This window comes from Rhinopithecus roxellana, chromosome 15, assembly GCF_007565055.1.
Source record: "Rhinopithecus roxellana isolate Shanxi Qingling chromosome 15, ASM756505v1, whole genome shotgun sequence".
NCBI classification, from domain to species: domain Eukaryota; kingdom Metazoa; phylum Chordata; class Mammalia; order Primates; family Cercopithecidae; genus Rhinopithecus; species Rhinopithecus roxellana.
In genome coordinates, this window is record NC_044563.1 from 32,697,511 (window position 1) to 32,716,484 (window position 18,974).

Sequence of the window (18,974 nt, forward strand, 5' to 3'; positions counted from 1 at the left end):
TTGCAGGTTGAAGTTAATAAAACACTCGCCATGAGCCTATGTAGTTCAGATTAAAAATCATGGATGTGAGAGCCTAACCTCACACATCCATATCATCTTGCAAATCTGTTTCCTGGAATCCAGAGGGTACCTAGGCCACTAGGCCAAGAGAGATGGGGAATCTACTTTGAAAACCACTCTTCGGTTAATCACTAAAGCCTATTTTTGTCAGCTTTGTCAACAAAGCTCTTGGAATCTCTATTTCACTTCCCAAAGATACTGCAAAGATTAATGAAGTGATTTTGAATTACCTGTTGTAAATAAGTGTTGCTTTTTAAGGATGTAGTATTATTGTTAATATAATTTCATAATCAGCAAAGATATAAAATGTTGGATATTTAGTTTAGTTGATTAAATGACAATACCAGTGTGATTATGACCCAGGATTGGATTTCTACTCCAGATATGTTTTTAGTTTTGCACAGAGAACGTGTCTTGTTCAATGGCAGACTACTTCTAGCCTCAATCAGCCACCTTTTGTGTGTTGATGTCTCAGTTGGCTAATGGATAAATAATGCAGCTTTCTCAATCCACTGACATGGGTGGATAGGTAGCCTTTGTATACAAAAGCATACTATTATAGGTTGCAAGTCTGGGAAGCCTGAACAGGTCTTTGCAAGAGGAAATTAGCCCAGAGAAAGTAACTGGTTTGCCCAGAGTCATCCAGTTAGTGCAGAGTCAGGGCTAAAATCTGGATTTATTGATAAGTCCAACATTCTCACCATCACACTGTGCCATATTCACTCTAGTCTAGAATTCCCTTCTAAAATTTTTGGGTACTTGGATTCAACAAAAATCGCTAGAGAAGTAGTACCCAAAAAAGTACACTACATTCTTTGGTACTTCCTAGTATTTTATTAGATATTGTTATTTGTTTGGTGCATCTCCCGTGAGTATCATATTTTTCTAGGCAGACAGCCAAAAAACAACTAGTCAATCTACCATGTCTGCAGTCTGGCAGGCAGCGCAGGAACCCGCAGGGCAACTCTGAACAGCATTCTAGAGACCAAATCAAGCCAGCTGGGCTGACTACAGCAAATGATGATTGGTGCCTATCCTAGTTAGGCTGACAGGACTTCTGCTATGTGGATGTCCCACTTGCTGCATTCACAGATGTGGTGAATCAGTCATGTTCAATTATTCAACCACTTTCATTTGAGAACCTGCCACATGCGAGCATTATCAAGATCTCTTTGTCATATGGGCAAGAGTTTGGCCCTGAGTTGTAATCAGCCCAGGTACAGTTTGCAATATAGAGAGATTTGTCAGGCTGGACTTCTCAGAGGTGGCCGATGGAGTGGGAATGATCTTTTTATGAAAGCCAAGAGCCCCCGTGACTGTGTCTTTCTATCATAGTTTTCAAGAGGAAAAGGAAAATTGGTCTCCATGGTCCCTCTTGGCTCTGAAGTGTTCTTTTAAAATAATATTTATTGCATACCTTTTTGAGATTACAAAAGCGATACATGTTCATTGTTGAAAATGCAGAAAGTTACAAAAAAGATAAAAAGTAGTCATAATTCTAACACAAGGAAAACTGCTTCTAACTTATTACTTCAAATTTTTTCAGTCTGTTTTTTAGGCAAATAGAAGAGTATATACCTTTGAAATAAAATTGAGATCCCCCTATATCCTGCCCTGGAATTCTAGGAGTCTATAAAGTATGCAGAACTAAATAGTAAATTTCTTGCTCAAAGCCTGGCATATAACAAACATTTGTTAACTGAATGGTGAGGAAAACCTGGTTTGTGGGCTTGAGCAACTTAACACTCAGGCCATGTCCAAATCTAGACAACAAGCTTTGTGTGCCAAAGAAATGAAATGAGCTAGAAACTGACCACTTTCCTTCAAGAAAGCTTCCCTTCCCCAAGAGAACATCAATGGTAATTCACATCCCTTTCTTGTATTCATTATTTATTTCAGGAGATTGCTTCCATTTGATCTGAAAGCTACACATGCAAGGGACTTGCTGGAAGCATGGACCTCAGTGAAAAATGGACTTTGGAGGAAGGAGCCTGGTTATCCCATGCTGGAATTCATCATTTTGCCAACACCAGAGGGGGTATGACTGTTTTTGATGTCCCTAATAGCATGGTACTCTTCAGCGTCTGCACCTCATTATGTCAATCCACTGTACTCAGTGTGTGCCCGTGCTGTTTGTCTTTTCAAGAGCAGCTGAGTGGAGAGGAGAGGGAATGGACTCTGAAGTCAGACAGACCTGGGTTCAGATCCCGAATTCACTATTTATAAGTTTTATGGCCTTGAGAAAATCTGTCATTCCCTGGGCTCTAACATGGAATGCTAGAGTAAGAATGCCTACTTTGCAGTGTTATGAGGACCATCAGCCATCATTTAATGAGCTCTTGCCCTGGCCAGGTGGGAAGCTAGTCAGACATCTTTGAGCACCTAACATGTGTCAGGCACTCTGTTCCTGTTTTGCTCATCTCTCGTCTCAGCAGCCAGCAAACATTCAAATTGAGGATAAAGCAACCAGTCTAAACAGAGTAGGTCAGCTCTTTCCCTTCTTTATGATGATTCAGTTAATGTGACTCAGCATTAAATGATGGAGATATTGTTACTTTCCTGGAGCAGAGCATGCAAATGTAAGAACCATACCCTGACACAGAGCTGTGGTCCTTTGTCAGGTCTAAGAGTCTACTCCCTTCTCCATCCCTCAAATCTCATAGAGACCTACTTTGATGGTAGGAGCCATTCTATAAATGGACGATGATAGGTTGCTAAGGTTAATGCACTCACAGATGTTTTCACAAGGATATGTCTCCCATTTGTTTGTTGTTTTTTCATTTATTCAACAAATATTATTGAGTATCTATTTTGTACCAAGCACTGGTAATACAAGAGTGAAAGCAAGACAGACACAGAAAACAGCAGGCTATACTCTCTGATGTGCCCACCTCTAAAACAGGGTAACTTATATGGCAACAAACATTTGCAGACCTTCTGCACTACATCAGGGTATGTCTTCCAACCAAGACTGCTGCACACAATGAGATAGTCTCCAAAAGGAAGATGGGAAGCTTTGAGAGAGGAAATTTGGATGCATTCCACCCAAAAACCAACTGTCATTTGTTCCTGTCACACTGTTGCCCTAGCCACTTTTTAGAAGTTCTTAAGCCAGCATCTCTTCACACTCTATGGAAAAAAAATGAACCACCCTAGTTCAACACATAGCCCTTCCAGATCTGACCTCTGAATGCCTCTCTAGATTCATCCCCTGCTGCCCATCACTATTAGCAACCCTCTCCCTTCTCACTGTGTCAGCCTCTTCCTGAATCCCTGAATACATCCTTCCCTCGCACACCTGTGAACCTTTGCAAAGACTGCTATTATCATCTCTCTTCCACTTGGCAAGTTCCTACTCATCTTTGAAGCTTCTGCTTAAGTCGTCTGTTCTGGGATCTCTTCCTGCCACCACCTCTTACCAACCCCCATCCTGGTGTGAAGGAGGATCTCTCCTCCCTCCTCAGTGCTGCCATAGCCCCTGCAGATTTCCATGTCACAGCACGTATCATCACACTGTATTGTGCTTGTCTGCATCCTGAACAGCCTGTGTGCTTCTTGAGACAGATGCCTTGTTTTATTCATCTTTGCACCCCTTTCACTCTAGCATGGCAAATTCATGGTGTATATTTGATGACTGGCTGGCTGGGTGGCTGGCTGGATGAATGAATGAATGACAGTTGGGGCCACATCCTCTGAATATCTCTGCCTTCACTGAAAGCCTTTTCTGGCTGTGGGAACCTATCTGATTATACAACTGCTTCTGGCACCACCACATCACTTCACCTTGCTTTCAGCACACCTATAGCATTTGATTCAATGGCCCTAGGCTTGTTACCAAAGTTCCTAAAGGCAGAGGAGAGAAAGTGTGGTTTTCCCACTGGTGCTTGGTGCTTTTGTAACCTAGCCGATAGAATCATCTATCAGAGAATTTTAGAACTGAAGGAAGCCTTAAGGATCATCGTAACAAAGGGGTGGCTAAAAACTGCACACTGTGACCATCTCCAAGCTCTGCCTTATCCCTCTATGTGTTTACCATGTCATCTATCTGCAATCTTTGGGGCAAGGCTGGAAAATAGGAAGGGAAACCAGACCTGTATCTAGGTTTGCCTAAAGGGGAAGCACTGCTCTTGGGTAAGTGTTGAGCTTCTGGTGCTGAGGGAAAAGCTTAGTTCTGGTAGGCAACAGATACCATAATAGCTGGTTCCAGTTCAGATAATCAGTCTATATCCTGCAAAGATGAAGACATCCAAGACAAAGTAGGGCAGTGTTGCAGTAAGTGGGTGAAGCACAGACAAAAGGAATCAATGTGGCTGAAATTTGGAAATCATTGTGGGCAGCTGATATTAGTGTGGTTCTCAGAGGCCTGGGTTGAGATCCAAGAAAGGTGCAGGTCCTCAGAGGACAGAGTCAGGTGCCAAAATGGGAACCGAGTGAGGTCTTGAAGTGGGATGAGGAAACTGACACTCAGAGATGAAGTGTACTGTGCCAGAGCTAAGTCAGAAATGGATGAATTATAGAAAAATATTTTAACCATTTATTAGGTATATAATACTGCCAGATGTTAACTAAGCCTTTTTTGTATAGATATAGACTATCTCAATTAATTCTCACAACAGCTCATGATTTCATGAATGAAAAAATTGAGGCTGAAGAGGCTGAGAAACTTGTAAACATCATTCTGCTCACAAATGGCAGAGTTGGAATTTCAACCGAGATCAGTCCAATCCTAGCCACCCTGAGCAGGGCCAGAAAATAAACAGTGCTGTTGTAACATGTGCATTCTCATCCAAGCCCACAGCAGGGCTCTCCCTTACAGCCATCTCAGCTCATGCATTGCCGAGGCCTTGACCCACCTACTTCAAAGCACCTTTCCTCGACATTCCATTTCCCCACCTCACCTCTCCCCACCACTGGCTAGTGCCAGCTATTCCATCTCTAAAGCTCAATATGGGCTGGTGGGGCTTGCATTTCTAGTGAGGAACCAGGGAAAGCCCGGGAGTGTCCAAACCTCAGGGTTTTGTTGTTGGCTTCCTGCAGTCCTCAGAGAATTTCATTATCTGCCAGGGAGGCTCTGTCATCCTGTTGAGTCATAGGCCTTGAGGCAGATCCACACAACATCTGCCCTTGTATTATCCTCGGAACATCTCAGGCTGCAATTGGGTAGGAAAGCTTCCAGGAAGCTGGCTGTGGAGAACCCAGGATGTTTGGGGGTGATAAGGAGTTTCTGAAGGAAAGTCCCTCTTCCACTCCTGCTTCTGACATTCCTAAAAATATTCCCAATGATCTGGGCCAGTGGGTTTTCAAACTCATTTTAAAGGTCTGGAGCACATTTTTTTTTTTTTTTTTTTTTTTTTTGAGACGGAGTCTCGCTCTGTCACCCAGGCTGGAGTGCTGTGGCCGGATCTCAGCTCACTGCAAGCTCCGCCTCCCGGGTTCAGGCCATTCTCCTGTCTCAGCCTCCCGAGTAGCTGGGACTACAGGCGCCGCCACGACGCCCGGCTAGTTTTTTGTAGTTTTTAGTAGAGACGGGGTTTCACCGTGTTAGCCAGGATGGTCTCGATCTCCTGACCTCGTGATCCGCCCGTCTCGGCCTCCCAAAGTGCTGGGATTACAGGCTTGAGCCACCGCGCCCGGCCTGGAGCACATTTTCTAAAAGAAATCACATGCAGCTCCTGACACATGAAACAAAAGGGAGACAGTGTTTGGCCACCGTCGTGTTTCTGACTGTTGCATTACAAGTTGATTGGGCTGTTCAGTCACTAGCCACATCATGTATGTGGGGATTTGGCACGGAAGGGGAGTTCCTTCTCAGCAAATCTATAAAATATTTCTTCTTCCTCTTATAGATGTGCTCACTCAGCTGTTTGGGAATCCTGCTGTCATCCACGCTTCCCAGGGAACTCAACCTGCTTAAGCTCCTCTTTAGGGGAGAGGCAGGAAGTCTGGGAAACACGGCCTGGCAGCGTGGGCCAGGTGCGTCATAGAAATTCAGTGGTACTGTTCCCATTATGGTTATATAAACAGGAAGGAGCAGAATTCCTTTCTGAAGCCACTCAGGGTCAGGGAGAATTTTAACACTGGTCAAGGAGGAAGGAGGCAACTTTTCCTGACAGCAGTCTGTGTGCCAAGTATTGCCATGTACATGATTTCATTGTATTCAAACCCTTATTGAAATCTTGTGAAGTAGTTAGTCTTATCTCCATTTTGCAGATGAGAAAACTGAGTCTTGCAAAGGCAAACTAAGCTCAACTCAGGCAGCAAATGGCAGCAGAGCTCACATTCACTCAGGTCTTTGTACTCCAGAGCAGCATTCTATCCATTTCACTCCTGTCTGTCAGCTTCTAAGGGCAACATTACTCTGCATCTCCACCTTTCTGAGAAGTTTGATCCTTTTTGTCTATTTTTCTTGCATACTCTTTCTTTTTTTTTTTTTTTTTTAATTGAGACGGAGTCTCGCTCTGTCGCCCAGGCTGGAGTGCAGTGGCCAGATCTCAGCTCACTGCAAGCTTCGCCTCCCAGGTTTACGCCATTCTCCTGCCTCAGCCTCCCGAGTAGCTGGGACTACAGGCGCCTGCCACCTCGCCCGGCTAGTTTTTTTTTTTTTTTTGTATTTTTAGTAGAGACGGGGGTTTCACCGTGTTAGCCAGGATGGTCTCGATCTTCTGACCTCGTGATCCACCTGTCTCGGCCTCCCAAAGTGCTGGGATTACAGGCTTGAGCCACCGCGCCCGGCCTTTTCTTGCATACTCTATAGTAAACAGATGCATATAATGGAATCCATTATCCGTGATCTCCTACTGGCACTTGTTTCAATTAGTTTCTTAAAGTCCGTCATCTGTTTTAACTCTTGTTTTACAGAGGAGAGCACAGTCTAAGCAGACTAGGACACTTATTAAAGACTAGTGGCAAAAACAGGGCCAGGTCTCCTGCTTCTCCTTCCACCACCCACACTATGCTGACTGCTAAGGCAATAGCATCTTGGGAAAACCACTTTTCTGTGAAAGAAGAGAAGCCTCTGTGTGGTCCAAGAAGACTCTATTTGCAGCTCTGAAAGAAGAAATTCCCCCTCAGGCCTCTGCCTCAGATGCTGGGGTGGAAATATAAGATCATGGTCTCTGCATTTCCGCAGAAACTCACATTTATCCTACAGATGTTTTTTTTTAATAGTTTAGTCATAGATTTCAATTGCAGCAAGTGTTTTTGTCCTTAATCTTAACACTGGGTATTTTGTCTGATTTCACTCAATAGATCTGAGTGTAAGTCGAAGTGTATGATTTTCCTCTGCAGGGACCTTTTCTTGTATGTATTTTTGGAATCGTTCTTTATTCTGAATCATGTCCAAGTACACCTTCTAGCAGCTTCTTGGCTCAGGCAGGTTTTATTTCCTTTGATATGATATTGAGTGAAGATGCTTTTAAATCTGCATCTCTGGACTATACTTGGTAACAGGAATCTGGTGGGGAAGGCAGTGCAGGAGCAGGACAAATTTAATTTATTTATATATTTCCCAAAACACCTTCCTTTTGTTGGTCTCATCTCCTGCATTGATATTTGGAATTTTTAGAGGACATATTTAGCATTTTTACCAAAATGAATTCTTGGCTTCCTGTCAGAGTTAATTTCATTTTATCTCTTGGTTGTAGGCCTTGAGGCAGATCCACACAACATCTGTATTGTTTCTGCTTAGGATAATGAATTTTTTAGGTGAGATATGGTTAATTATTCTTCCTATGGCGCCCACTCCTTTCTTCTGGAAATTACGAAACAAAGCAGTTACCTGAAGACGGATTTTCATTTAAGGGAAATAAAACAACTGTGTTTTCTTTTTCCTTTTCATCAAGTCTTATAAAGAAGTGGAGTTGTGCTAAAAGGAAAAACTATTAAATCCTAGAGAACAACAAATGCCCATTGGGCCAATTCAGCCTGGAAGCTAATGCTTCAACCAATCAATTGCAAATTTCATTTTGATGAAACCTTACTTAGGGGCATGTGTTTGTCCTTAGTTTCACCTGTTGGCTTGTCCTAGGAGGTGCAGATAAGAGACAAGGATAACAGAAGAGAGTCACGCTGAGCTCAGGCAGCCTTAGCCCCTCTTCCCTCTAAATCAGTCCTGCCCACACTCCCCTGGGAGAGGAGGGGAGGAGGGGCAGGTATTGCTTCCCCGCTGTGCTCTGCTGTTAACTAGCAGAGGGCGTCCAGGAGATAGAAGGCTACCTGCAGAGAAGATGATCAAAGGGCAATACCAGGAAGGAGAGGAAGGCAGAGAGATGACTCAGCTCAGCTCACTTCTTTCTGTCTTTCATGCTTGAAATTGGTGATTTCCTTGGGGGCTGGGGACGGGAAGGCCATACACACATCCTAGTGGGCCCTAACTACTGTCTTAACTTGTTATTATGGCATTTGTGCAGCTCTTTCTTGCAAAGAGAATTAATAGCACACTTTGGCGGGATAAAGTTTCTCCCCATGTGGCATTTAGCCCCTCAGCCATCTCTTGGAGGAAGAAGCATATCTGCGTGAGACTCCGTCTCTTTCTCTTCTGGACACGATCAAGTAGCTATGTAACCCCTGGGGGCCCCTAGAGTGAGAACAGCCCGTAAAGGCCCTCCTGTTGGCCGCTCCTCCAAGTAGATCCCACAGTCAAAGCAGACCCTGCCACCTCTGCAGCAGAGGCTGGGCAGGGGCTTGATGGCATTCCCAGACTGCTACAGGGCAGGTTCCTGGCTTACAGCTGGAGTCCCTGCACACTAAGCAAAATATCTGTGATGGGCATTGTACCCTAAAAAAGTATGTAGAGTGTGCTTTTAGCTCTAGAAATGCAGCTAAGATTACTTTTGATCCTGGTGTTATGTCCAATGTTACTATATAACCATACCTCATTTACTGAGGAACGAGGGAGATGATTGAGTTTTCCAGATAACTGAAGTATTATGTTACCCTTTAAACACTTAAATTTTGTTTAAGATTTTACTGTTTTCTAATGGTTGATAAGACTTTTCTTCTATGACTTTTTAATACTTTCTTGCCTTCCTAAACAGAAAATAGTCATACCCCAGCTTATGTTTGGGAGTGGAGAAAAATTTCAGTTAGAAATTTTTGCCTTTAATTTGGAATCCATAATAATAGTATCCAACTTGTTTAAACAATTCGTATATGCATTTGAATATGCCTTTAAAAACTCCTACTAGGACACATAAGAAGTTGTGGATGGTTTTTAGTTTGCAGATAGAGATTACGAGAGGACGGGAAAGCAGACTTTTATTTTTCAGTTTATACTCATCTATACCAAATGTTCTTTCCTTTACAGTAAACACATTTTGTTTATATTGTAAAAATAAAGTTAAAACATTTACAATAATATAAGGAAAGAAAGAACATTAGAGTTAGGAGTTGGGTTCCCAGGCCAGCTCCCAAAAGCCCATTCAATTCATGATATATCATGGCAATAGTAACAGTGACCAATAGACACCAGGCCCCTGAATAATCTATTTCTATGGTAAACTTCCTCTTGAGCGCCAGAAATATTTCCACCTTGTCATTTGCTCCCCACACGTCCCACCTCAAATATGCTTCCCTAGAAACAGAGGCAGGGACTCCCTCTTGCTGTCTGCTGGGACCATGGCAGCAGAAGGCCCACCTGTCACCTGGGACAAAAAGGAGAGCAGTCAGACATGCTCTAGCCCTCTATGCGGGAAGAAAATGAATGTATATTTATTTATGTATGTATTTTGAGACGAAATCTAGCTCTGTCACCCAGGCTAGAGTACAGTGGCACGATCTTGGCTCACTGCAACCTCTGCCTCCCGGGTTCAAGCGATTTTCGTGCTTCAGCCTCCTGAGTAGCTGGGATTACAGGCGCCTGCCACCACACCCAGCTAATTTTTGTGTTTTTAGTAGAGATGGAGTTTGACCATGTTGGCCAAGCTGCTCTTGAACTCCTGACCTCAGGTGATCCACCTGCCTCTGCCTCCCAAAGTTTGTGATTACAGGCATAAGCCACCGTACCCAGCCAGAAAATGAATATTTATTATGTACCCACTGTGTGCTAGACACTGTGCCTGGTCTGTCTCATACCTTACCTATTTTGCTGTCCTAACAATCCAGTGAGGTGTGTATTGTTGTTAGGAAACTGAAAATGCCCCCCACCCAATAATTCACAGAGCTGAGATACAAATCTGTAAACTAGTGCACTGTTCATTATAACTCAGTGACACACCGGCAGAACCAGTTCTTTATAAGAGACCTATAAAAGTCAAGTGTGGGTAGGCACTTTGGACATTGCCCTGAGATTCAATAAGGTCTGTCATGGAATCCCTTATTAGAAGGGCACTGATCAGCGCTGGAAGCATGGTAAATTCCCAATAAAAGTTTGTTTTATTAATATGAAACATTATTGTTGGCTCTGTTCTACTTCCTAAGATAGAAAATTAGAATCATTTACTTTAGAGAATTTTCAACAGCAAATACTGAAACAAGAGAAACGTCTTCTCATTAACCCTCAGTTGATTAGGAAATTCAAATAACTAAGGTGCTGTGAGGATAGTTCCTAGTTTACAAGTCATCCATTAATGTGAACAAATTGAAGGCAAGTCCATTGTGAAAACAGTTTGGCAGGCTCCGGAACCTAATCACCCTGTGGAGCACTGGCAACATTTTCATAGGGGTAAACCGGTTGCCAGCTCCAAGTAACCAACTTTCAAGCCAATTCTTGGAACGCAAACTAAAAGTGGAGACAATGAACATTCCCCTAATGTAAACATACTCTGCGGTTAGTATCTTCTTTCAGTAACTCAAAATTGTTAAGGGATAAAAAGAGTCCATTTGTGTCAGCTGTAAAGCAGCATGGCATCCAATATTAACTAACATTTATTTGACTTTTACAGTGTGACACTGTCTCTCCTAGGGGCTCCAAGTGCATTAGTTTATTGCACTCTCACCACATTGGTATGCTAGCTATGATTATTATCTCCAAGTTTACACAAAGCTAAGACGGAAAGAAATGAAGTTACTAGTTAGTATTGGAACTGGTATCAGAACCCAGGTCTGGCTGATCCCAAGGCCCTCTATAGGCCACCTCTCTTGAGACACAAATGTTATTTGCTTCTTGATTCTATGGGAAACCAGAGGAGACTGATTCTGCAGACAGCCCATCTGAGCCCATCCACTCATAAGATCAGCAGGTCAAAACCTGCTGTTAGGACCTAGGATTGATCACTGGCATTGGCGATGGCAAAGCCATTCTTGACCTTGACAAGAGCTACTCTGGCAGAGTGAGGTAGAAACCTGTTTAAGCTGCTTGTAAGAGCAAAATGAAGAATGGGTGCTATCAGTGTAGATAATTATTTTAATGAATTCTGTTGTAAAGGGGAGCTGAGAATTGGAGTAATGGCTAGAGATATGTAGAGTCAAGAAAGGATTTTTAAAAAGACAAGATCATAGTAGTATGTCTGTATACTGATGGGAGTGATCAAGGACAGATTAAAATACTAATCCAGGTGGGAAGAGGGAAAAGCCACATGAATGGGATCCGATTCATACTGGAGGCCATAATGGCCTTAGATGATTCATCCATAGCAACAGGAGAGCAGGAGGGTAAATAAACAGGCAAATGCAGAGTGATTGCTGGGCTGCACTAGCTCCGTTTGATTTTAGTGGTCATGAATTGAAAATAAGACCAGACAGCATAATTTTGTGGGTTTTTTTTTTGAGACAGAGTCTTGCTCTGTCACCCAGGCTGGACTGCAATGGCGTGATCTCAGCTCACTGCAACCTCTACCTCCTGGGTTCAAGCGATTCTCCTGCCTCAGCCTCCTGAGCAGCTGGGATTACAGGCATGTGCCACCACACTTGGCTAATTTTTGTATTTTTAGTAGAGATGGGTTTTCGCCATGTTGGCCAGACTGGTCTCAAACTCCTGACCTCAGGTGATCCGACCACCTCAGCCTCCCAAAGTGCTGGGAATATAGACGTGAGCCACTACACCCAGTCAATTTTGTGCTTCTTCAATCATGTTTAGCTGGGTGTAGATGGGAAGAAGGTGGAGTTATATTTTACTAGGGTTGTGTTTTCACCAGGTAAATAGCACGGTAAGAGAGCAGAACATAGATTTGAAGGTGTAAGTAAGACAGAAATAATAATGAAACTGGAAACTAAAGTCCATAAGGAAGGAAGGAGGGTCATGAGGAGAGTGAGGGGCAGAGAAAAGGTCATGGATAAGTAAATTATAGATGCTGGTGGGGTCAAGGACACATTGGATTAAAATAACAGAGGGGATGAGCTGGAAAGGTAGGAAAGTGGATTGCTTCACATTGATATTATGACAGCAGGGGGCTGGTGTGGTTGCAGCACATCAAGAAAGGGATGCAGAAGAGTTGAGAGATTAGAGTGTGACTAGGTAGATGGAGAAAAATAAGAATAATCACAGGAATGATACTGGGAAAAGTGACAGTGAATCAGATGCCATTATCTTCAAGAAATGAGGTGGAACAACCAGAGGATCCATAGATGGCTGAAATAAGTAGAGGAGGCAAGTAATGCAGCCTGTTATTTTCAAGGAAAGCCAGTTATGGGTCAGAGCAAGTCACTGAAAGAAACATTCAGAGAGGAGGCTGAGGACATATAGATTTTGCTAGTAATGAACCATGAGTTCCAGAGGACAAACGGGAGGATTCTAGGAGGTGGGAGGGGATGGAGTGATAAGTGCAAACCTTCACTCAAACATATTTAATTCCTGGATTTGGGAGCTCAGATTACAAGAAGCAGGAAAAAGAAGAGGTTGGAGAGATAGGCTCAGCAGCTCAAGAATGCTGCCTTGCTGGGGAAGGACAGCCCCGCCCCTGCTTCCCTGGGCTGGGTGAGCAATGCTGGCTGAAGGGGCTTTCTGTCCTTCATGGTGATTTGTAAACCAAAAGCTGACAGTGGAAAAGCCTGAGATGGCTGAGTGTTTACAGGATGAGAGCACACTGGCTCAGACTGGGGCCCTTAGGCTGCTGCAGCTGGTGCTCTGATCACTTTGAGTCAATAGAAGGCCCCCAGGAGGCTGCTCAGACTGTTGACCTTCCAATAGTCCTCCAAGGATGGAGAAAGGACAACCATTTCCGTACTTGCTCCTTCCTTCCCACTGACCCTGTTATGGGTCATCAGCTGCGGGGCTCTCTCTGGAGCACATCCCAAGTCCAGCACCTTTGCCCCCTTAATGCAGAGCAGTCACAGTCAGGCCTGGGGACTGGGGGGAGATACATAACACATCTGTCCAAGTTATCAGGCCACTGACTCAGAGAGGGAGGTTCTCACAGTGTTACATTAATTACTTTAGAATTTACAGCTCTCAGAGCATAATTATTGCTTTTACGTTCTGTATCTGAAAGTAGTCAATCTTTTACAGAGTAGGAGGAGCACTGCTCTTCTCTCCTCCCCGCCTTCTCCCTCACATACCCCTATCATAATGATGTCACGCATAAATTAACAACTTCTCAGCCTTGATTTCCCTACCTCTGCAATGGAGCTCATATTACTTTGCCCACTTGAGCCAGGTGATCTCTTGAAGAGTAGGAAATAATGTTGGACTGGAGTTGGAATTCTGGTTCCAACAGGAGGGGATTGGAGGGCATTTGGGGCTCCTCCTACCTTTCCGCAAGCTCTGAAAATCCTCCATCTCCTCAGGAGAAGCCACAGAACAAACGATTTCCCAAGCATCAGAGGAGGGCAGACATAACATAACAGAGCAGGGAATCGGGTTAGAACGGGTTATGCTCTGGTTTTTTGGAAAATGGGCAAACTGGGCGGGGACTAGGGAGGATTCCGTCAGCCGGGAGTTGGGCGGCCGCGCACGCCGCTGCGGAGCGTGACGGCCACGGTTACCTAGCAACGAGCGGGGATGCGCTGGGCGCCTGGGTGGGCGAGGGGTGCTCGCCGCCGCGCCGCGCGCCCTCGGGCCTCCCGGACCGCGGGAAAACTTTGCGGCTTTTCAGCGCTGGGGCGTCGGCGCCAGGCCCGGCAGACAGAGCAATGCGCCCCGCGGGCTGAGGGCAGAGGATGCGGCCGCGGCCCAGCACCCAGCCGGGGGAGCCGCGGGGTGGCACGCGGGGAAAGTTGGCGCGCGCCTGACCGCGCCTGGAAGCCGCGCGGTGCCCGGGCCGAGTTGCCCCCCAAGTTTCTGCGGCGATTTCTCACTCCCTGGGGATCCAGCGGTCCGAATCCCGCGGGGCCTCCGGCTCACAGATTCTGAGCGCTGGGAAAGAGAAGCCCGCGCTTTTCCCGGGGACCTGCGCTTGAGCTGATGCTTGGTGGGTTCGCCCTGGATGGTAGCGATTCGAGTTGTTTTCTGCTTTTCTTCTCCCCCAGACAGTGAGTTTGTGGAAGCCTCGCCCGCATCGTACAGCCCAGACGAGTTAGGTAAGTGTGCTCCTTTTGTCTTTTATTTCTTGGTCGCAATTCTGCCCAAGAACTACGAGTTTGGGGGGCGTCCAGATGAACTCAGCTAGGGATGGGGGTGGGGTTGGGGGACGGAGGAAAAGGGTCAGGGGACACCTGCTGCCTTCGCGGCGGGAACCGGCCTTTCCTTGGCGCTGTGCTTTCGGGGTGGCGGGGCAAATGTCCAATTAGCCGTGCGTGTGTGTTCGCGCGCGCGCGTGTGCGTGTGTCTCTGTGCGCGCGTGTGTGTGTCTGTCTGTGTCAGTGATGCTGCTCCGAGGAGCCTGGCACAGCAAACTTCCAGACCTGGGGCTTCTGTAACCTGCGCTCATCTTGCCGGAAGGATACAGCAGCGACTGGTTCTGTCTTGCCAAGTACCTGGCACGAGAAGGACGTCGTGTGGGTCGTCCTTACCCTGAATTTAATGAAGTCAGGGGCTGAAAACGGCGGTGTAATTATTAAACTGTAAGACCTGCTTCCCTCCCTGATTTCTATTCCTCAGTTAGCCTGTAGGTGTCTCGAGATAGGACATTCCATCCTCATGCCTGGCATGGTAAGTGGAGATTTGTGATGGGTGAACCGGGACACTCTTGTCAAGAGATAGGCTGAAGAGAGAGTGAAAAGAAAGAAATGCGAATGGGCAATCTCTCTAACTCTTCCTGCCACCCATTCTTACTCGGTGGCTTAGTGGTTGGGTTCTTCTCTCTTTTTTTTTTCCTTCTGCTTTCAAGGTTAGTTTAGCTGCTACTGGTCTGGGCTATCAAGTCTCTCCTTACTGTTCTTTCATCACTAGCCTGAATATCTTGCCTTCCTAAGATGAAATGAAAGGATTTATTTTATGATATATGTTGACAGTAAAGGAGGAGGGGAACTGTCCACAAACAGTGGTTTAAATATGTTTATCCTCAGTAACACGCTCAACTGTGGCACCCTGTCCCTGGTCAGCCTCTTGTGCTGGGAAGAATGTCCTCATCAAGTCCCACAGGACCTGAAGCAAAATTCCACCTCAACCACGACTTTCATTCATTTCTAGGAGCCAAGCGCCCAAAATAGATATGGATCAAAGTTGGCATTCTGTGGCAGGGAGGAGTACCATGTTTTATTCAGAGGATGTATTTCTGACAAGTTGCGAGGCAATCACATCTCTATCAGTGGAATCGTAAACTAAATCCATGAGCAAAACTAGCTTTTAAGACATACTGTGGTGAATCATTTTATGAAATGAAAGTGACATCTAAACCATAGCTTTGCATGATGTGATTTATTAAGAGGGCAGGTACTTGATGATCTGCTCCACGCATGTATAATTGTATGTTAATGGCACCAGCATTGACACTCCACAGTGCGACGAAGCCATTTGGTCCTCTTAAATCGTACACAAACATAAGCAGTGGTAGGATGAGCATTGCTTGCTCTGAGAAATCCGACTATGTTACTACTAAATTGTTTGCATTCACGGAATGATTTGTGCTGCAGGAAGGCCCAGGTATTTGACCCTTTTTCATCTCCGTATCTCCCTCTGGGACTTACAGACTGAACTGCTCCCATGAGGCACTGATAAATATGGGTATCCTTTCAAATTAGCAGTAGAAAATAAAAAGCAATATTTTTTTCTCTTCAGCTCCCCTATGGTAAAAACCCAGTTTCTCATGAGGAGATTGGAGTGTGTGTCTTAGTCCATTTGGGTTGTTATATCAAAAACAGATTGGGTAGTTTGTAAACAACAGAAATTATTTCTCACAAGTTCTGGAGGCTGGGAATTCCATGACCAAGAAACTGGCTGGTTCAGTGTCTGGTGAGGGTCGGCTTCCTGGTTCGTAGATGGCTATCTTCTCACTGTGTCCTCAACATGGCGGAAGAGGGCCAGGGAGCTCTTGCTGTCTTTTTTCTAAGGGCACTAATCCCTCCAGTGAGAGCTCCACCCTTATGAAACTAGTCACTTCCCAAAGGCCTCACCTCCAAATACCATCACATTGAGGATTAGGTTTCAACACATGAATTTTGAGGGATATAAACATTCAGTCTACAGTAGCATGATGAGAACCGTGGGGTTCCCTTCTGGGTTCTGGGCTTGCAGGGTGATAGAGAAAATAAAACAGAAGTCTGAGAGTTTGAGATCAAGGTTCTAGCTTTCACCCTGCTCCAGCTTCTTTAATAGACAGGTTAACTAGCCTCAGTTTCCTTATCTGCAAAAAGCAAGGGTTGTGCCTGGTGATCCCTGAGGTGTCTTCCAGTTCTATTCTCGCCTCTTAAAGTGCTGTGAGGGGCTGTAAGCCAAAGGAGGCCTATGGCCATTGGGTATTCGTTGTTTATATTCATGTGCCATGCTGTTTGGGTACATGGTGTCCCCAAGGGTTATTCTCTCCATGACAGAGCAGCTGTCTGGATCAGACTGCCTTGTTTTCATGCTATTCAGGTCAAAGACAGAGCTGCCATTTCTCCCTTGGAAAGAGTCGTGATGGTTTTTTGGTGCTTTTCTTAGAGACACAGCAGGAAAAATGCCTCTTACAGCAGTTGATGAGCTTGTCAAGCAGCCATTCTTTCTGGAGCACAGATGAGCACAGGTTCACTCCTGGCCAGAATATAAGAAAAGGCAGAGCAAAGTTAAAATAAAATTGTTTCTCTACTCACTTCTTTTTTGTTTTTGTGAGAGTCTCGCTCTGTCACCCAGGTGGGAGTGCAGTGGCATGATCTCAGCTCCCTGCAACCTCCATCTCCCGGGTTCAACCTATTCTCCTGCCTCAGCCTCCTGAGTAGCTGGGATTACAGGTGCCCGCCACCATGTCCAGCTAATGTTTGGAAATTTAGTAGAGACAGGGTTTTACCATGTTAGCTAGGCTGGTCTGGAACTCCTGACCTCAGGTGATCCGCCCCCCACCTCTGTTGGCCTCCCAAAGTGCTGGGATTACAGGCGTGAGCCACTGTGCCTGGCCTGTACTCACAATACTTCTGAAACCCAGTGTGTGGGTTTTCTACACCAAGTAATTCTTCAGTATTTTGCAGCCACCAACCAGATGTCCTACAATTTAATTAAATTTTACCAATACCCAGAGTTAGCACAGGCCCTGTAGGTTAAGGGCTCAGTCCTGCAAGACCACCTACCACTTCAGATATCAACTGTAAGTGGTGAGCCCGCGTATTACCCACACTTATGTCTAACTTGGCTACAAATCAGGGCTTCCTATAACCTCCTTTTGGTTTCTATAATTTACTTTAATAGCTGAGAGAACTCAAGGAAGCACTATACTTATGTTTACCAGGTTATCATAAAGGATATAAATGAACAGCTGGATGAGGAGATGCAAAGGGTGAAGTCTGGAAGAGTCCAAAGCACAGGAGCTTCTGTCCTTTTAGAATTGGGGTACACCACCCTCCTGGCACATGGATAGGTTCACTAACTCAGAAACTCTCCATACCCCCTCATTTAGGGTTTTTATGGATGTTCCATTAGGCATGATTGATTGAATCATTGGCCATGGGTGATTAACTCAATCCCCAGTCCCTTTCCCCTCCCCAGAGGTCAGGTGTGTGTGTAGCAGGGTGCGGGGAAAGGGGGAGGGGAAGTGAGAAGAGTAGGTGGGTGGGGCTGGAAATTCCAACCTTTTTTTTTTTTTCCCCTCAATGTAATTTTTTTTTAATGTATATCTGTAAGCACTATTTATTTCTGCACCTACAATGGTTCCTGGATTCTAAACAGTCATGGAGTTTAAGTTTGTAACATTGGTTTACTAACAGCTTTTCAGAGAGCAGATGAAATTTTTCACTCCATGAAATACCCATGTTCTATGAGTCAGCACATGTAAAGCACATGTAACAGAACCTGGTACAAAGTAAGTGCAAGATAAAATACACAATATTCTGTGAGTCAGCACATGTAAAGTGCATGTAACAGAACCTGGTACAAAGTGAGTGCAAGATGAATGCTAGCTATTATATCTATGATATTAAAATGTGAAAAGATGACACCTTAGAATTGAAGACATACAGCTTTTAAAATCAATATTATAAAGTTACTTTTAGTGTTGATTTGTTGAAATTTATTATCTTTATTCCAGGGAATGCTTTCCTTGGCTCTTGATCTTTGTTTTCCTTGACCCGCTAGCAAACTTTTGTTTTTATTATTATTATACTTTAATTTCTAGGGTACATGTGCACAACATGCAGGTTTGTTACATAGGTATACATGTGCCATGTTGGTTTGCTGCACCCGTTAACTTGTTATTTACATTAGGTATTTCTCCTAATGCTATCCCTCCCCCATTCCCCAACCCCACGGCAGGCCCCGTTGTGTGATGTTCCCTGCCCTGTGTCCAAGTGTTCTCATTGAATTCCAACCTTTTAATAATATGGTTGGTTCTTCCCACAACCAGCCTCCATCCTGAAACTGTCTAAGGACTTTCAGCCACCAGTTATCTCATTAGCATAAACTCAGGTATGGTTGAAAGGTACTTGTTATGAATAAAAAAAAAGATGCTCCTGTCACCTCTATCACTCAGGAAATTTCA

General features: G+C 44.7%; 1 protein-coding gene across 2 annotated transcripts in view; it reads left to right on the forward strand.

Annotated features, from left to right (window-relative positions):
• AMOTL1 (angiomotin like 1) overlaps positions 1-18,974 on the forward strand; it is a 183,256-nt gene that overhangs the window by 23,137 nt on the left and 141,145 nt on the right. For both annotated transcript variants that reach the window (XM_010360570.2, XM_010360571.2), the window contains exons 2-3: positions 1,960-2,098; positions 14,401-14,451. In XM_010360570.2, the coding sequence (XP_010358872.1) occupies positions 2,014-2,098; positions 14,401-14,451 (136 nt within the window). In that variant the 5' untranslated portion in view covers positions 1,960-2,013. The remainder of the gene's footprint in view (positions 1-1,959; positions 2,099-14,400; positions 14,452-18,974) is intronic.